Below are 16330 nucleotides of genomic sequence, written 5' to 3' on the forward strand. Positions count from 1 at the left end.
CCCCCTTGCTGGTGGGGCTGTGCCCTTCTCCCGGTGCCGGGCCAGGGGGCCTGAGGCTGCGCACCCCCACCCCCACCCCTGCCTGGCGGGGCTTGACGGGGGACCTAATCTCACTGACCAGGGCACATAAATCCAGCTGTGAGGGAAGTGGTCAGGGCACAAAGGCACCAGCCGAGGGCGTGAGCGGGGCCTGACAGCCAGCCACGTACCAGACCAGACACCTCAGGGCCACATCTGCCACGAGTGGGCATTTTAAGTCCTCAGCTTCCCTGCCCAGAAAGATGCCTTTTTCCTGATTCTCCCGCTTCGCCCAGCAGGGCTGTAGATGCGAGCACGGCCCGGAGCAGCGCCATCCTCAGCACAGCCTGCACCCAACCCCTCCCTCTGCTCCGAGGCCGGTATGTGAGCATCTTTCCCTTCTCACGGAGACGTGTCCCCGGGAGAGAACCCGAGGATCCGCAGGGTAGACCTCCGTCCACTTAGTGTGTGTTCCTCTCCCGAAGTGTGGACTTGGCTTTTAGGCACATGTTTCGGTCCCTTGGGCGTTGGACGGGTTTAGCACAAGGATGCGGGGGCATCACCCCAACGCAGCTGCAGGAAATACCAGCAGCCCCACCTCGTGGGGGACGTCCCCAGGCCACTCCTCTCTCCTCCCTCTTCTCCAGCCCCTGGTTCCTCTTCCTGCTTCTCTCTGTCCTGTTTCCCAGGCTTGGATTCTGCTCGCCCCTGATTTCCGTTTGCAGAGCGACCTTAGGGAGCCACTGTGCCAGGTCTTGCCCCACCTCTCTAGGTTTTTATGGCTGCAGTGCCCAACGCCATCCAAACAGAGCTTCTGTCTCCTGGTTCCGGGTCCTGAGAAAGTGGCTTAGCCTGGCCAGATGTCCTTCCTGGTCCCGGCCGCTGGGCTTGGCAGCAAGGTCACCTCCTCCAAACATGGCCATTTCAGGCCTCCTCCGTCAGCGCCATCTGGGCCACTGCGTGTGGGTGGGAAGGAGACACTTCCAGGAACAGGGCGTGGCGCTGACAGCACCGAGGGACCACATTCCCGTGAGCCCAGTGCGAGGTCATTGGGGACTAAGACGTGGGCACCAAGACCAGGCCTGAAGGCCAGTGGCCGAGACGCAGGGCGCTGTGCTGCTCTGAGGCCTCGCTGGTCAGTGCCAGCTCCCATAGGAAACCCCGAATCCACAAGGAAAACAGCCATGCGTAGGAGTCCTTCTTGTCCTTCTCATTTCCTCTTTCGGTGCATACTTTTATAAAAGGAGAGATTGCTTTGTCTTTGTGGCTGAGGAAAAATTGTATAATCATGAAGGAAGATTTGTGGTGGGAGGTGAGCCTCATTCACGTAAAAACAGTTTTTGGTAATATAATGCGGATGGAGCGAGAGGGGCTTGTTCAGTGAATTAGCGGGGTTCCCGTGGGCACTTGGAACCGCTCACCCACTATTTTCTTACTGAATGCATTTTCATAGAACCAGTTCAGAGTTGCACACGCCGTGCCTACATATTATTTTGGATCCAGGTTCTGTCCCTGTTCATGCAAAAACAAAGGAGAAGCTGGAGGTGACGTGGGAGAAGATGAGCAAGTCCAAGCACAACGGGGTGGACCCCGAGGAGGTGGTGCAGCAGTACGGCATCGACACGGTCCGCCTCTACCTCCTCTTCGCCTCGCCCCCGGAGAAGGATATCTTGTGGGACGTCAAGAGTAAGTCGCCTGCCTCTTCCTGCCCGGCCCCCTTTGTCATCAGCCTGTACGCCGAAGGCATTCGGGACGCCGCTGTCCTGGCTGAAGGCAGTGGGAGAGGGGTCTAGAGATGGGATTTGTGAAGCGAGTGGCCGTCTGTCCGCATCAGCCAGGGTGGTGCCCTTGGGAGCCCAGTGTCTCGGGTGAATGAGCCTCCGAATCACCTGGGAGCTCCTTGGCATCACGCGCTCCCCCTCTGCACCCCTGCCGCCATGGCCCCGGGGCGGGCCCAGGAGCCTGCCTCCGACAAGCCCTGGACCCAGGTTCCACGAGGACCCACCTTGAGAACGTGTCCTTGGAGCCAGACTGGCCTCCATGCTGCCCCTGGGCCCCTGATCTGCCCTGACAGGGTTTTTCTAGAAGTGCCACCACCCTCACCAGTCCAAAAACCCCGCCTGGGCCTGGGCCTGGGCCTGGGCCTGGGCCTGCTGTTACGTGACTTCTTCAGTCGCCACAGCCTCCAGAGCCCCCTCAGGGAAGTCTCTCTCGAAGCCATTTAAATCTAGAACGGCATGAAGGAAACTGATCTTGGATTTATTATATTATTATACACTAGAGGCCCAGTGCATGATTAAATCATGCACGTGTAGGGTCCCCTAGGCCTAACCTGCCATCTAGGCCATATCCACTGCCCCGCAAAGCCTAGCATGCTCCGCGGACACTGCTAGCAGCCTGCTCCCCGCTTTTGATGGCAGGGGGTCCGCTGGTGCTGGAGCGGACACACAGCTCCCCGCTTTCGATCGCGGGGGAGCTGGGTGTCTGTCCGCTGGTGCACCAGGCCTTTCAAAAGCCTCCAGCGTAGCGGCGGCTTCTGAAAGGCCTGGTGCCGGAGCGGACAGCCACCCAGATCCCCCGCTTTCGCTTTCGATCACAGGGGAGCTGGGTGTCTGTCCGCTGGTGCCAGAGCGGACACACAGCTCCCCGCTTTTGATGGTCCGCGGCGGGACGTGGGGTCGCTGCCCCAGAGGCCCCTTCTGTGCCGCAGCACAGCCTTGGCGCAGACGCTGAGCTCGCGCTGCCGCTGGCGACACGAGCTCAGCATCCCGCCGGCCCAATTGGCCACCCCGACCACCCCGAGTCCCGCACCCCCACGCCTCCTGGCCAATCGTGGGCATAGCGAAGGTACGGTCAATTTGCATATTTGTCTATTATTAGGTAGGATACACATTATATACTTATAAATAGCGTAAGTATCTTTACATATTTAACATGGGTATTATGTGGCATGCATATTACATACTTACAAGTAATATGTATAATAAATATGTAAAATAATCTGGGTGTCCTGGGTACCTGTCCAGCGGCCATTCACGCATCCTGGGTGACCTGCCTCACGCGTGTGATGGGAAGAGGCACGCAGATGCCTGGGTCACCCCCCCCGTTTGCCACCTCACTTCTAGTGAGCAGGGTGGCCGGAGGGGCCTCACAGGCGCCAGTCCTGGCCCTGCTGCATTAGAGCCCGGGATGAGGAAGTGCAGACCTGGGGGCGCAGTTCTGCCCCCTGCCCCCCTGCAGGCGGCCTCCGGGCAGCTGCTCCCAGCGCTCCTTCCCCACGTTCTGTGTGCATCGGGCTTAGGAACGCCTCGTCCAGTGGCCTGGCCTTCATCTGGCTGACCCTTGATCCAGGGTGACTCCTGGAAATCAGATCAGCACCCAGATTGGATGAGCAAGGTTGACATAGGCAGTCCACACGTCTGGCAAGGACACGTCGTGTGCAAACAGCTCATGCTGTGCGCGGTTGGCTCCCAGCGGTCTGCAGACCACGGCCCTGCGTGTTACCTGCCCAGGTGAGATGGGACTGTGTCCCCAGGCTCCCTGCCGGTGCCACAGGCACTTCATCAGGCAGCGCGCAGTGCGCAGATCCTGGCCGAGCTGAGCTCCCCGGGGCAGGGACAGTCCTGGGCGGCACTTTCAGCAGCCTTGCCCCCTGGTGCTCAGAGCGTCTGGGTCGCTGAGATCTGATGGAATCGCCCTGGTCTGCGTTCCCGGACACTGGCGGCCAGGGAGGACCATCCACCTGCCCGAGGATCCATCCACGGGGCACAGCCAGGTGTGTCCTCAGTTCACAGGTGCTTTTCGAGGCTCAGGAGTAACCCAGTCATTCCCACGTGTCTCTCTTTCCCTCTCATTTACCGACACCACCGCAGCCGACGCGCTGCCCGGCGTGCTGCGATGGCAGCAGCGGCTGTGGTCCTTGGCAACCCGCTTCATTGAGGCCAGGGCTTCCGGGGAGGTGCCCAGGCCCCAGCGGCTGAGCAGTGAGGAGCGAGCCGAGGCCCGCAAGCTCTGGGCGTACAAGAACACGATCATCTCTCAGGTCAGAGACTTCCCGGGGACACCGGGCGACTCCAACGGGCCCTCGAGGTTGGTGTGGCCACCTTCTCTCGGTGGGGGTCTTCCTCCTCATCAGGGTGGCCCACTGGCCTTGCGTGATCATCTGCTTTGATATTTTGTCACGGCAGAACGGGAGTGCAGCCGTTCTCGTGGGGAGACTTGCTCTCCGGAGGGGGCCCCTCTAAGGATGGCCCGCATTTGTCCATCGGATCTCAGGGCGCTGCCCGCTCTCCATGTGTCCACACCTAACACATGCGGGCAGAGCCCAGCTCAGGATCACGCTGATCACACTAACACCTTAGGGCAACAGAAGCAGAATTTGAGAGGTGAAAGGGCATGAAGGACTCTCTTCTTTTGCATCCGCATTCTACAGATGGGGACAGAGATGAGGCACAGAGAGGTTAAGCGTCTTGCGGAAAGTCACACAGCTGGTGAGGAACCGAGAGGCTAGAATCCAAGTTCCCTGGTGCGGGACGTGCCAGCCAGTGACTTTTTCACACAGTATCTGTGTGAGTTATTGTGGGTTAATGTTTGCAAAGAAATGATTTATTCATGTTACGTTCTTAGAGAATAGTGCATTATTATCTAAATCATTTAAAAATATTCTTCATTGATAACAAAACCCTTTAATTTTTTTAAATCTAGGAATCTGCTCTAATACAATGATATTTGCCTTTTTTTTTTTTAGTTGGAACTTTTTTTTATCCTCACCTGAGAATATATTTTTAATTGATTTTTAGAGAGTAAGAAAGAGAGAGGGAAATAGTGATGTCACCTGTATGTGCCCCGACCGGGGATCTAACCCACAACTTGGGTATGTGCCCTGACCGGGAGTTGAGCCTGCCACCTGCTGGGGTACGAGACGATGCTCCAGTCAGCTGAGCCACCAGGGCGACAGTCGCCTTTTAAGAACTTGGTAGAAATGTCACAGTCTCTGAAAGAAGGCATTGAGGAACCCTGAAGCCATTTTTAATAGGTAACAGAGACCCCAAATGCTCCTCGGGCTGTGGGTTTTTTTTGTTTTGTTTTAATGTGCTGATTCCAATGTATAAAGTCAGCCACGGTCACTTCTGGACGCTGGTAACCGATGACAGTGAAGGAGAGCGTTGTTCCTCTCTGGCTTGTGTAACCTGACATGGCCCCGGGTCCAGCCTGGTCTCATTTGGGGACACCTCCTCAGCTTCCTTTCCGCCCTCCGTCCTCTGGCGTGGAGACCGGAGGCGGGGAGCGCGCTGGTGCTCTGAGTGGCGCCTGAGGGATTGTTTTCATTCCACATACTTTCTCTCTGGGCCTGGCCAGTCCTTCTGTCCTCTCAGATAATAGAAGTGGGTTATTTCAACACAGCGGGAACTCTGGACATCTTAAAGATGTGTTCTTTGTCTATCTCCTCGCCCGTGGTCAAAATCGGAAACACACACACACACACACACACACACAGGACAAAGCTGACAAGTCGTATTCGTGGTCCCATGTCAACTGCACATTTGAAAATGGAAGACTAACCTTGTCCTGTGGGCTGATCCTCCTCCTTGTGCATCGAAGCCGTGCAGCCGAGGGGAAGTGCGTCCTTTCCCCGTCTCCTGTCCACTCTGGTGTCCGTGTTCGCTCATCAGGGGTCCTGCCCCTCCTCCCCGTGTTTTCTTAGGACCCACCATGAGCACCAGCACCTCCCAGCTGTGGGGGGAGAGCACACAACGTCGACATGGTTTTAACACTTTGTGCTGGTGAAACATTATCGTGATGAGTCGAGCCCGTGAACACGTGTAAATAGCTGTGATTGCATTCATTTAATTCACACTTTTGGATGATTCACTGTTTCTCTGGGGAAAGCTTGGAGGAGTTCTGAAGAAAGGGAATAATTCAGTTTTCACCCCTAGGTGACCGCCAACTTCACGGAGGACTTCTCTCTGAACTCCGCCATCTCTCATCTGATGGGACTCAGCGGGGCCCTCTGGGTAAGCGCCTGTCTGTCCTCGTGGAGCCGAGGCGAGCGGGAGGCTTCCTGCCACGTGGCGAGGGGCCGGCGAGGGCTCAGGCCGGGGGCTGAGCAGGACCACGGTGTCACCTTCTTTATCTCAAAGAAGCATTTTGTCCATAGTCGCAGCCTCGTCTTCGAGCTGGAAGATTCCGAAGGATTATCTGGTCCTAACCCCTTCTATCCCCCCCACCCCCACCATGTTCTGGTGATGAGGACACAGGGGCCTAGTGGTGGACTGACAACTCCAGGAGCAGCCCCGGCCTCCGAGCCTTCCCGCTGTGCCTCCTCTTCCTGTCCCTCTGCCTGGGCTCCTGTTACCCGCCCCCTCTTCCCCCCCCCCCCCCCCCCGGCATCATTAACATTTTAATTCCTTTAGACCAGTGGTCGGCAAACCGCGGCTCACGAGCCACATGCGGCTCTTTGGCCCCTTGAGTGTGGCTCTTCCACAAAATACCACGGCCTGGGCGAGTCTATGTTGAAGAAGTGGCGTTAGAAGAAGTTTAAGTTTAAAAAATTTGGCTCTCAAAAGAAATTTCCATCGTTGTACTGTTGATATTTGGCTCTGTTGACTAATGAGTTTGCCAACCACTGGCTTAGACCAGTCAGGTTGCTCTCACTGAGAATAGAAGTCAGCCTTTGCAGGACAGGCTCATCGTCTTGGGGCAGGTGACTGTCCTTTTTCTTGCCGGGTGAAGGACTTGCCAACAAATGGAGCTTGGGCAGAGGGGTTAGTTGTTTGCACAAGAAAAAAAAAAGTATTAACACATTTAAACTATTAACTATTAAAACTATGAACACATGCTTTTTATAACGAAGCCCTCTCCAAGCTTTGAAGAACAGGGTAAGAGATTTATAGATGGCACTACCTAAAGCTTGCCACTTTTAGTACAGTTAAACACGCCACATTAGGAGATAGATAAAAACTGGGGTGGACATTAGCCATGTGCCCGGGGAGATGGCCCCCCTCTAACCCTCAGCTGCTCCCGCTGCCCCGCGGGGTAAGACGCCGCCCTCAGAGGGCAGTGTGAGAGCTGAAGGAGTGGGCTTCAGGCCGAGGGCACAGGCAGTGCTCAGTTAAGAGGAGTGGACTTGTTGTTGGTCAGCCGAAGCTCTTTTCAACACTGTCCTCTAATGGGGCAAGTTCTCGGTCCAGAGCCAGCACGCCTGGTCCAGACAGCCGCTTCCAGCCCGCGGAGTGTCTGGACGTCCGCTACGTCTTGGCGTGCTTGCCGTGCGTATCCTACATGCCTCCTCAGTCTTCCATCTGTGTTCTCTTCTCTCCCGTAGCAAGCTTCTCAGAGGGTCGTCCTCCACAGCCCCGAGTTCGAGGACGCTCTGTGTGCCCTGCTGGTGATGGCCGCTCCGATGGCCCCTCACATAACCTCCGAGCTCTGGGCAGGTAGGTGGGCGTCCTCGCCTGACCAGTTACTACTCCCCAGAACGTGCTCGAGCCTCTTGCAAAAACTGATCCGGGACTCAGATGTCCTCCGCCAGGGCTCGGGGTTTGGAGTCTCAGTTCACAGGAAAGGAGGGTCATCGGTGCGTTACTCTGCAGCGCCCCGAGTCCCCGGGCCTGGCAGGGGCAGGAGGGCCGCACTGAACCCCCAGTGGCCCCGGTGGAAATGGAAATGAAGTGACAGGTGCTGTGCAGGTGGCTGTGCGGGCCCCAGGCCCTGGGCCCCCAAACCTTGTGTTCAGTGGTCTCCTGTGACTGCTGGGACGTTTTACAGGCGCTCGCAGGAGACAGGCCGCCTAGAATGCTGGGTCGACACGGTGCTTTTATCCGGGGCCTCTGAGAAGTAGCAGACCTCACCGCGGCCCTTCCCAAGTGTGCCGCCCAGAGGCCCCGGGAAGTCACACGGAGAGCACCGGCTCCTGAAATAAGTGCTGTTGGCCACATACACCGCCAAAAGCGTCACTCAGTCTTTCAAAGACCGAAGGGAGCCGAAGAGACAGGGAACCACAGGGAGGAAGTGGTGACTGGGCGCTGTCCTGACGGGCTCCAAGTGAGGGGACAGCCATGGTTGGGGGGGAGGTTCTGTGATGGATTCTGTGAGCCCTGGACTGGAGGGTTGTGGTTTGCAGTGACACTGAGGCAGTGATTTAGAAGGAAAGGGAGTTGAGGAGGTAATTGTAGGGACTTTGTGAGGGTTAAACACGTTCAGAGTGAAGACAAAGGAGGCAAGGAAAGGTAAGAACTAGCAGCATTCGAGAGACGACCCAGACAGCCCTGGCCGGTTGCTCAGTGGTTAGATCATCAGCCCATGGACTGAAAGGTCACAGGTTCGATTCCGATCAAGGGCATGTACTTCTGTTGCATTTGGACCCCCAGTCAGACACGTGTAGGAAGCAACCAATTGATGTGTCTCTCACATTGATGTTTCTCTGTCTGTCTCTCCCCCGCCCATCCACTCTCTAAAAATTATAGTAATAATAAATAAAAATAACAGTGTTTCCATATCGATGGGAATGGGCCGTCCTGCCAGCGGGGAACCGAAACCCCCACCGGGTTCTGTGCAGGATTTCCGCCTCCCGCTCTTTTTAGGGAAGCAGAAGCCCCTGACGTTTGCACGGCCAAGACGACGGTTTCTGTACGTCACGCAGGTCAGGCGGGAGCGGGCCTTGGGGAGGCACACGGACAAAGTCCGAGCGCAGCTGGGAAGCGCCTGCAGGTGTGAGATGCCAGGAGACATTTTCACCAACAACGCAGTTCTGATCCCCGTGAGGGACCTCTCCCCAGGAAACAGCAGGAACACGGCCCTGAACGTCTCAGCCAGGTCCTGGAGGTCAGGCCTGCACGCTGATGCCAGCCACGGCGGGCGCCCCTCAGGCAGGTCCTGGGGCTCAGTCCCGCACGCTGATGCCAGCCACGGCGGGCGCCCCTCAGGCAGGTCCTGGGGCTCAGTCCCGCACGCTGATGCCAGCCACGGCGGGCGCCCCTCAGCCAGGTCCTGGAGCTCAGTCCCGCACGCTGATGCCAGCCACGGCGGGCGCCCCTCAGCCAGGTCCTGGAGCTCAGTCCCGCACGCTGATGCCAGCCACGGCAGGCACCTCCTGGAGCTCAGTCCCTGATGCCAGCCACGGCGGGCGCCCCTCAGGCAGGTCCTGGAGCTCAGTCCCGCACGCTGATGCTAGCCACGGCGGGCACCCCTCAGGCAGGTGGGGGTGCCAGGGGTCCCAGGTGTGAACACTTGTTCTGAGCAGAGGGTCCCGGTCCCAGGCATCGAGGGGCCCAGCGGACACTCGCTGAGCCTGCAGTTCTGCTGTGTCCTCAGCCACAGGCCGCCAGGCACACACCTGTGTTAACAAGTTGGGTCCATTACCGGGCACGCAGGGCTGCTGTGGGCAAAGGCTAAAGTGATGCGGCCTCGCTTCCTGTCCACCTCCTCAGCATTGCGAGGGCTGGACGAGGCACAGGGGGTCAGACGCCACAGCGTCCCCACGCCCCCCCTTGTGTGTCTGAGGCAGGCCTGAGGTTGGCCCCGGGGAGGCCTGGCATCCACAGGAGCCGTGACCACCCGGCACTCTCTTCCGGTGGCCTACCTCGCCAGCTCTCCGAGGGGGAGGGGGCTTGGTTCAGTTATTTCCCGGGAAGGTCAGTGACGGCAGCTCTCCCAGAGGGGGCGGAGGGTGGGCCGTGGGCCCGGCTGACCCTGCGCGGCGGCCTTGTGTGCCAGGCCTGCCACCTCCCAGCTGCGCTCGGACTTTGTGCACGTGCTTCCCCAAGAAGAGCGGGAGGCAGAGTCTGCACAGGGCCCGGTGGGGCTCCTGTCCCTCGCTGGCAGGACGGCCCACTCCGTCCACATGGGAACGCGCGGGCCCAGCCGCTATAAATACACATCCGGATTGCTCCAGGAAGGCCGGGCTTCCTCGTTCACTCACAGGGGAACTTGTAACAGCTTCTGCCAAGGTCCTCACATCTGGCAGCATCCTGTGCGATGCCTTGCGGAGGTTCTGGAGTTCTTCCCGGTGTGGCTGGGCCACAGGACCCGCCATCCTGGGCCATGGCCATCTCGCTCCGCGACCTCCACCTTCTCCTCAGCTGTGAGTGTCAATGGGCTCCCTTCTGAGGGACAGGCGGGCAGCTACTTCCTGCCTCTGCCTGGAGGCACGTGTGTTAGAAGCCAAGCAGGTTCGTTGGCGAGCACAGGAGCCCCAGCTCCCAGGGGCCAGCGGGGCCCGGGGACCTGTCCCGTCCACCACTCGATCGCAGGCCCAAGGGGCCTTCGCTTCCCCGAGATTGACGGGCAGCACGGGGTTGCAAGAGGGCCCGACAGGAAAACAGACAAAGCTGCGGCAGGGACGCCTGTGGTACTCACACGAGAATCAAGATGAGGCCAACAGGACAAATCAGACCAGTGCTGCTCAGAGTGGCCTGTGGCCCTGCCGGTCTGTCGCACACAGTCCTCGATGAGATAGGCAGCCTGTGCTTAGAAGGTACATCGGGGTGGCACAGCACACAGCGGGACAGGACGGCCGTCACTTTTGGTGGCGAGGCTTCCCCTGTGAAGGCTGCAGGGTGTGCCGATTCACGTTGAGGCCCGAGTTTCCACCTCCTCGCAGACGGGCACGTCAAGTAGGTCCGCGGGGAATGGTCCCGAGCCATCTCTAGGATAAGATGTTGTAAAAGAAACATCAGAGACCAATAGGGAAGAGGATTGGTTGAATAAAATTAGGAAAATTGACTGTGTGTTTTTAAGGAATGCCCAGGCATCTGTTTTTCTATGTATGTGTGTCCTGCACATTCGGGGGCACCTCCTGTGCTCACAGGATCTGCAGAGGCTTCGAAATCAGAGCTGTCCTTTGTGGGCGCCCCAGGGAAAGCCCTGCAGCCCTGTGGGTGCAGACGGAGCACCCGGGCACGGCCGCCCTGCTCAGGGTGCAGCGGGAAGCCCTCGGGGGTTCATTCCTCTGCCTTTGCGTGTCTGACCCACCCTGAGCCAAGGTCAGCTCTCTCCAGTCCCATGAGTGGCGGGAACGCCTCCTGGAGGTGGAGAGAAGCCGAGGGGCCCTCAGACCACCGTAGTTTCCGCCCAGAGAGGAAGCCAGCAGCTCAGGGTTTGGGGGTCCGCTCTGAGCACAGAGGCGTTCCGTCCCCGACAGAACTGCGGGGACCAGCGCGGACCAGCAGCCCGGTCTCCCTAGAACGCGTGTCCATCCATCACGCTCCGGGCACCGTGAGGAAAAGCTGCCTGCAGCCGGGGTGTAAGCCAGGCCCGAGTCAGTGGGGAGCACCTGGTAGGCTCGGAAAAGCCGTGGTGCGGCCTCCGGAGCCTCGCGTGCGCTCACTGACCCTCTGGCCTTGACCTCGCAGGCCTGGCGCTGGTGCCCAGGAAGCTCTGCGCCCACTACGCCTGGGACGCCGGCGTGCTGCTCCAGCCGTGGCCGGCTGTGGACCCGGAGTTCCTGCAGCCGCCCGACGTCGTGCAGATGGCCGTGCTGGTGAGTGGTTCCTGCAGCCCCCAGCGCAGGCGGGCCTGCGGGGCCGGGCCTGTCCTGTCTGGCTGGCGGCCTGTGGCCTTTCTGGCCCGTCCCGCCTGCCCGCCCATCCCCTCCGCCCGCACCTCTGTCTGAGGTCACCGTGTACCAGTGCTGCGCACAGAACCCTCATGCCCTCGGGTTGGAAAGTGGGAAAATAAACCTGACCCGCATTACAGGGTGATTATCTTCCTTTCCAACTGTCTCCACCTCTCTCCGCTTCATTCAGCTGCTCTTGGTTCCCTTGGGGGGAGGGAGGGAAGGCTAATGGTGTGGAGGTCAGCCACGGAGGGCCCCCTCTCGGAACACTGTTGCCGAAAGGCTACATCAGATTTCTCTCGCTCCTCGCGCTCTCATTGCACTTGGTCCTCCGAGAAGCCGGGTGCTGTCTTGGCCGTCTTCCTTCCCCACACTCCCTTCCCCAGACAGACCTGGGCCCTTTGCGGGAAGTGGGCTTGGGCACCTGGCTGCCTGCCTGCCTCTCAGCACGGCTTATCTCCGGCTTTTCTCCTCAGATCAACAACAAAGCCTGCGGCAAAGTCCCTGTGCCCCAGCACGTGGCCCGGGACCCCGACAAAGTCCACGAGCTCGTTCTGCAGAGCGAGCTGGGCGCCAGGCTCCTGCAGGGGCGCAGCATCAAGAAGGCCTTCCTCTCGCCCAGGACGGCCCTCATCAACTTCCTAGTGCAGGAGTGACCCCCCCGGGTCCCCAAGGGACCTCCGTCCAGGCCTGGACGACGACGAAGATGCTGGCCAGGGCGGGGAAAGACGGAAGTCCTGAATGTTTGCCTTCACGCTCCGACAGATGGGCGTCAACAGTGCGCCCTGTGGTGTGGCCTGGTGCAGGGTGAGGGTGGGCAGAGGAGAAAGATGAGTGACGGGGGAGGGCAGCCTGCCCCCGCACTACCCCCTGGAGGAAGCCATCGACCCCATTGAAGCCACCGGGTGACGGCCGGGTGGGCACAGGAAGTGATGGGCATAGCACCATGCCTCTCGAGCAGCCTGGTGCTTCTGGATCCAGAAGTGGCACCCCTCAGGGACACCCAGGAACGTGCGGGTAAACCGAGCAGCCCCACGAGGCTCAGGAGCAGCGTGGACAGTCCCTCTGAACGGGTGACAGCCTGGGCACCGTGGTGGCTGGCTCCTCGCTCGGGCTAGATGGGAGAGCCGGGTGGGCCCAAACACCCAGCACACGGATGGACGCTGGGCCCCTCCGACGTTGTGGTGCCAGTCCCTGGGCCAGCGTCCCCACTGCTCCTCAGCTCTGCCCCGTAGGTGCATCCTCCCCAGCCCCACTGGATGCGCCCGCCGCCCGCCGGGCGGAGCACCACTCCCTACCCTGCGTGAGGAGCCGCTTGGCTAGCCGCCCCCTCGGGGTGGACCATTTGCCGTGCAGCGAGCCGGAACCAAGCCGCTTCCGGCCTCGGATGGAACCAATCTCGGAGCCACCGCAGCCCCGCAGGGCGTCTGCTCGCTGGGCCCCAGATGGCGACGCTGCCTTTGAGACCGTCCCCAGAGCCAGCCACGGGAGAGCGGGTTCACACAGAGGATGGGACGGGCGCCCCACCCGGCGTTGCCTCCTGTGTTCGAGCCGCCGCAGTCCAGCTGCTGGGAGGTGGCCAGGAACGCACCTGTGTTGGTGGCGAACTAGGATCATCCTGGTTGTATGTGAGGTCAGCAACTCGGTGCTCCCACCAGAACGGACCGTAGCCCCTGATGCCTATTAATGGGCAGAGTGGAGGAGGAGCTAGCCATTTTGTGCTGCTGAAAATCTGTGTTTTCTCTGCCATTTTTCTGAAGTGGCCTCAGGTGCGGTCCCCCTGCGGCCCAGCAGTTAACAGATGCCTTTCTTAATGCAATAAAGTGTTTGTCATGTATGACTCCGGGACAGCTGTGCGATGCTGGAGTTAATCAGGACCAGACTGAGGCCCTCCGTCACCATCAGAGCGTTGGCTGGGAGCCTGACTCCACGTGGAAGCTATAAAGTGAGACGCATGGGGAACAGGCAGCCCATTAGCAGCGGCGATTAAGTCACTGGCTCTCAAACTTGGCTCGGACTGTATACTGTGCCTGGTCCCCATGCCCAGAAATCCTGATCGAACTGACCCACTGAGGGGCCGCTGGGGCATCCGGGACCTGGAAGGCCACAGGAGAGCCGCCGGGTTCATCGCTGCATTCGAACCAGGATGTCTAGCCCTTCCTCTCCCTCATGTCCAGCTTCAGTGGGAGGCGTTTGGTCCAGAAACGCAGCCTGATGGAGTGAGCTGGGAAGGTTAGGACCGGAAGGGAAGGCAGGGCCACGGCTCCAGGCAGGCATCTAAGGCGTCCCCAGAGCGGCCTGAGTGATCACAGCCCGTGCCATGTGCCAGCAAACGCGAACGAAATATAAGCAAACGGGTGAGGGTATTAGGGACGAGGAGTGAAGGGTGTTTTTGCTTGTCTTGTTTATTCCTATCGTAAGCTGAGCAGTCTTGACCCCCGTCAACAAGACGAGGGCAGGGAGCCCGTTGTCTGCACACAGTCTGGCCAGAGCCAGGGCCGGGACAGCCTCTCGGCTCCTGGATTGACCTGCGCGGCTTTGGAGAACTTTCCCAGAGCTCAGGGGCACTAGGAGAGAGCACGGTGGGAGCCGAAGCGGGAGCTCTCCTCCCTGCGGGTGGGGAGGGGAGGAAGTGATCTCAGTTCTTTATTAACTGCCCCGATTGGGTCAAAACTGGACTCGACAAGTTCCCTCGCATTATGTCATTTAATTCCCACAAATACCCTGGAGGGAAGGAAGTATCTCTCATAAATATGAAGAAATCCAGGCCCCGAGCTTCAGTAATCTGCTGTTTCCACAGCTAATAAGTAGAAGAGCCAGGATCCAAGCCCACGTCTTCTGGCCTCCAGATCCCCTCCCGGCCCCTCTGGGCCACCAGTCCCCTCTTGAATCTTGCTTGAAGTGTGACAGTTGGGAGAGTGGAGGTGTTGGCCGAAAGCCGGCATTTCAGTCGCTGGGGCTCCCCTCCTCTGAGGTCCTCGGTTCCGGGGAGCTGGGCAGTCAGGGCGGCGCCCTCGGGACAGGGGCAGTGTGGGTTCCTTAGGGCTGGAGGTGTTGCCAACCCAGCGGGAGACCCAAGCTCAAGGTCGATGTCAGCGTTACTTCTATCCGAGGAATGAATGAAGCGAGTTTGTGCACAGGGAACGCGGTGCCGGGGAAGCCCCACAGCAAATGGCACCATGGCTCTCTGCCCAGGAGAATGAAATGATCCCTGAGACCTAAAAGCAGGATAGGCACACTTCATCCCAACCTACGTACACACCTGAGGACACTGGGTAAGAAAAGCAGGGTGTGGTGTGTGTGTGTGTGTGTGTGTGTGTGTGTGTGTGTGAATCCTCACTCAAGGACATGCTTAGAGAGAGGAAGGGAGATTGAGAGAGAGAAACATCGATCGGTTGCCTTCTGTATGTGGCCTGACCGGGGATTGAACCTGCTACCCCGGTATGTGCCCTGACTGGGAATCAACTGGCAACCTTTTGGTTCAACCAGTTAAGCCACTCTAGCTGGGCAGGGTGGTTTTTAAAAGAATGTAATATGGAGATTTGCTCATGAATAAAGCACTATATGTATAAATGCAATTCCAACCATCATTTCTTTAATTCTGACCTTTACAAAGAAGGAAATTTTCCCACAGATCACCGGTTAAGAGTCCTACAAGTTACCTTTTCCCTCTGTTCACTTTTTGGCATCTTCAAATTCCTTTGGCCATGCAGTAGTTCAGTAATGGGAGGAAAACATCAAAATGTACAATTTTGTGAAGCTCCAAATGAGCTGAAGACCTGTCCCCTTGAGGTCTTTTTCCTCCCAGGCAGGGCCTCTGGCTGCCATGGAGACGTGCCCCCGTTAGGAAAAGATCCGCCTTCTCTTGCAGAAAGCGGAAGCCAAAGCAGCCAACCCCAGCCCAGGAAGCTCCTGTTTGCAGTCGCTCGGCGTGGGCAGGTGTGGGGAGCTCCCTCTCACCTCTGAGCCTGAGGATCTTGCAACCTGAGGACAGAACAGAAGACACATACCCTTCATCAGGCTCCCCTGTTCTTGGTGGACAAGGCGATGTGGCGGCCCAGGGCGCGAGCTCTGCCCTCAGCCAGACCTGGGCTGTGTGACCCAGTGGCTAGGTCGCTGCAAACCTCATGGCCGAGGCAAGCCATGGAACCTCTCCGAACCTTGATTCCTCAACTGGAAGTAGGAGTGAAAATAACGCCTGGGGTATGAGGATAAAGTGAGATGATGTGTGTAAAGCGCATGGCAAGAGCTCTCGGTAAATGGAAGCGGCTTATGAATGATTGGTCTTGCCTGAAGAAGAATAGGCTGATGTCTGTTATCTTTGGTGGAAAAGAAGAGAAAGTTCCCGGCTGGTGTTGCTCAGTGGATTGAGCATCGCCCCCATGGACTAAGACAAGCATATCGAACGCACGCGGGCTGCGGGCCGCATGCCTCAGAGACCCCCGCCCCCCCCCCCCCCGAGAGTCTGACATGCTTGGACTAAGATAGTGGTCGGCAAACCGCAGTTCGCGAGCCACATGCGGCTCTTTGGCCCCTTGAGTGTGGCTCTTCCACAAAATACCACGTGCAGGCGCGCACGTCCAGTGTGATTGAAACTTCGTGGCCCATGCGCAGAAGTCGGTTTCGGCCTGGGCGAGTCTATTTTGAAGAAGTGGTTCTAACACCGAGCCACACTCAAGGGGCCAAAGAGCCGCATGTGGCTCACGAGCCACGGTTTGCCGACCGCTGGACTCAGAGGTCCTGGGTTCAGGGCACATA

The 16330-nt window shown here is 58.6% G+C and overlaps 1 protein-coding gene across 2 annotated transcripts in view; it reads left to right on the forward strand.

The window, feature by feature from the left end:
* LARS2 (leucyl-tRNA synthetase 2, mitochondrial) overlaps positions 1 to 16041 on the forward strand; it is a 108118-nt gene extending 92077 nt beyond the window's left edge. For both annotated transcript variants that reach the window (XM_079795256.1, XM_079795257.1), the window contains 6 exons: positions 1522 to 1704; positions 3891 to 4060; positions 5955 to 6032; positions 7343 to 7454; positions 11370 to 11497; positions 12049 to 16041. In XM_079795256.1, the coding sequence (XP_079651382.1) occupies positions 1522 to 1704; positions 3891 to 4060; positions 5955 to 6032; positions 7343 to 7454; positions 11370 to 11497; positions 12049 to 12228 (851 nt within the window). In that variant the 3' untranslated portion in view covers positions 12229 to 16041. The remainder of the gene's footprint in view (positions 1 to 1521; positions 1705 to 3890; positions 4061 to 5954; positions 6033 to 7342; positions 7455 to 11369; positions 11498 to 12048) is intronic.
* Positions 16042 to 16330: the final 289 nt, after the last annotated feature.

The sequence above is a fragment of the Cnephaeus nilssonii genome (assembly GCF_951640355.1).
Source record: "Cnephaeus nilssonii genome assembly, chromosome: 17".
NCBI lineage: Eukaryota > Metazoa > Chordata > Mammalia > Chiroptera > Vespertilionidae > Cnephaeus > Cnephaeus nilssonii.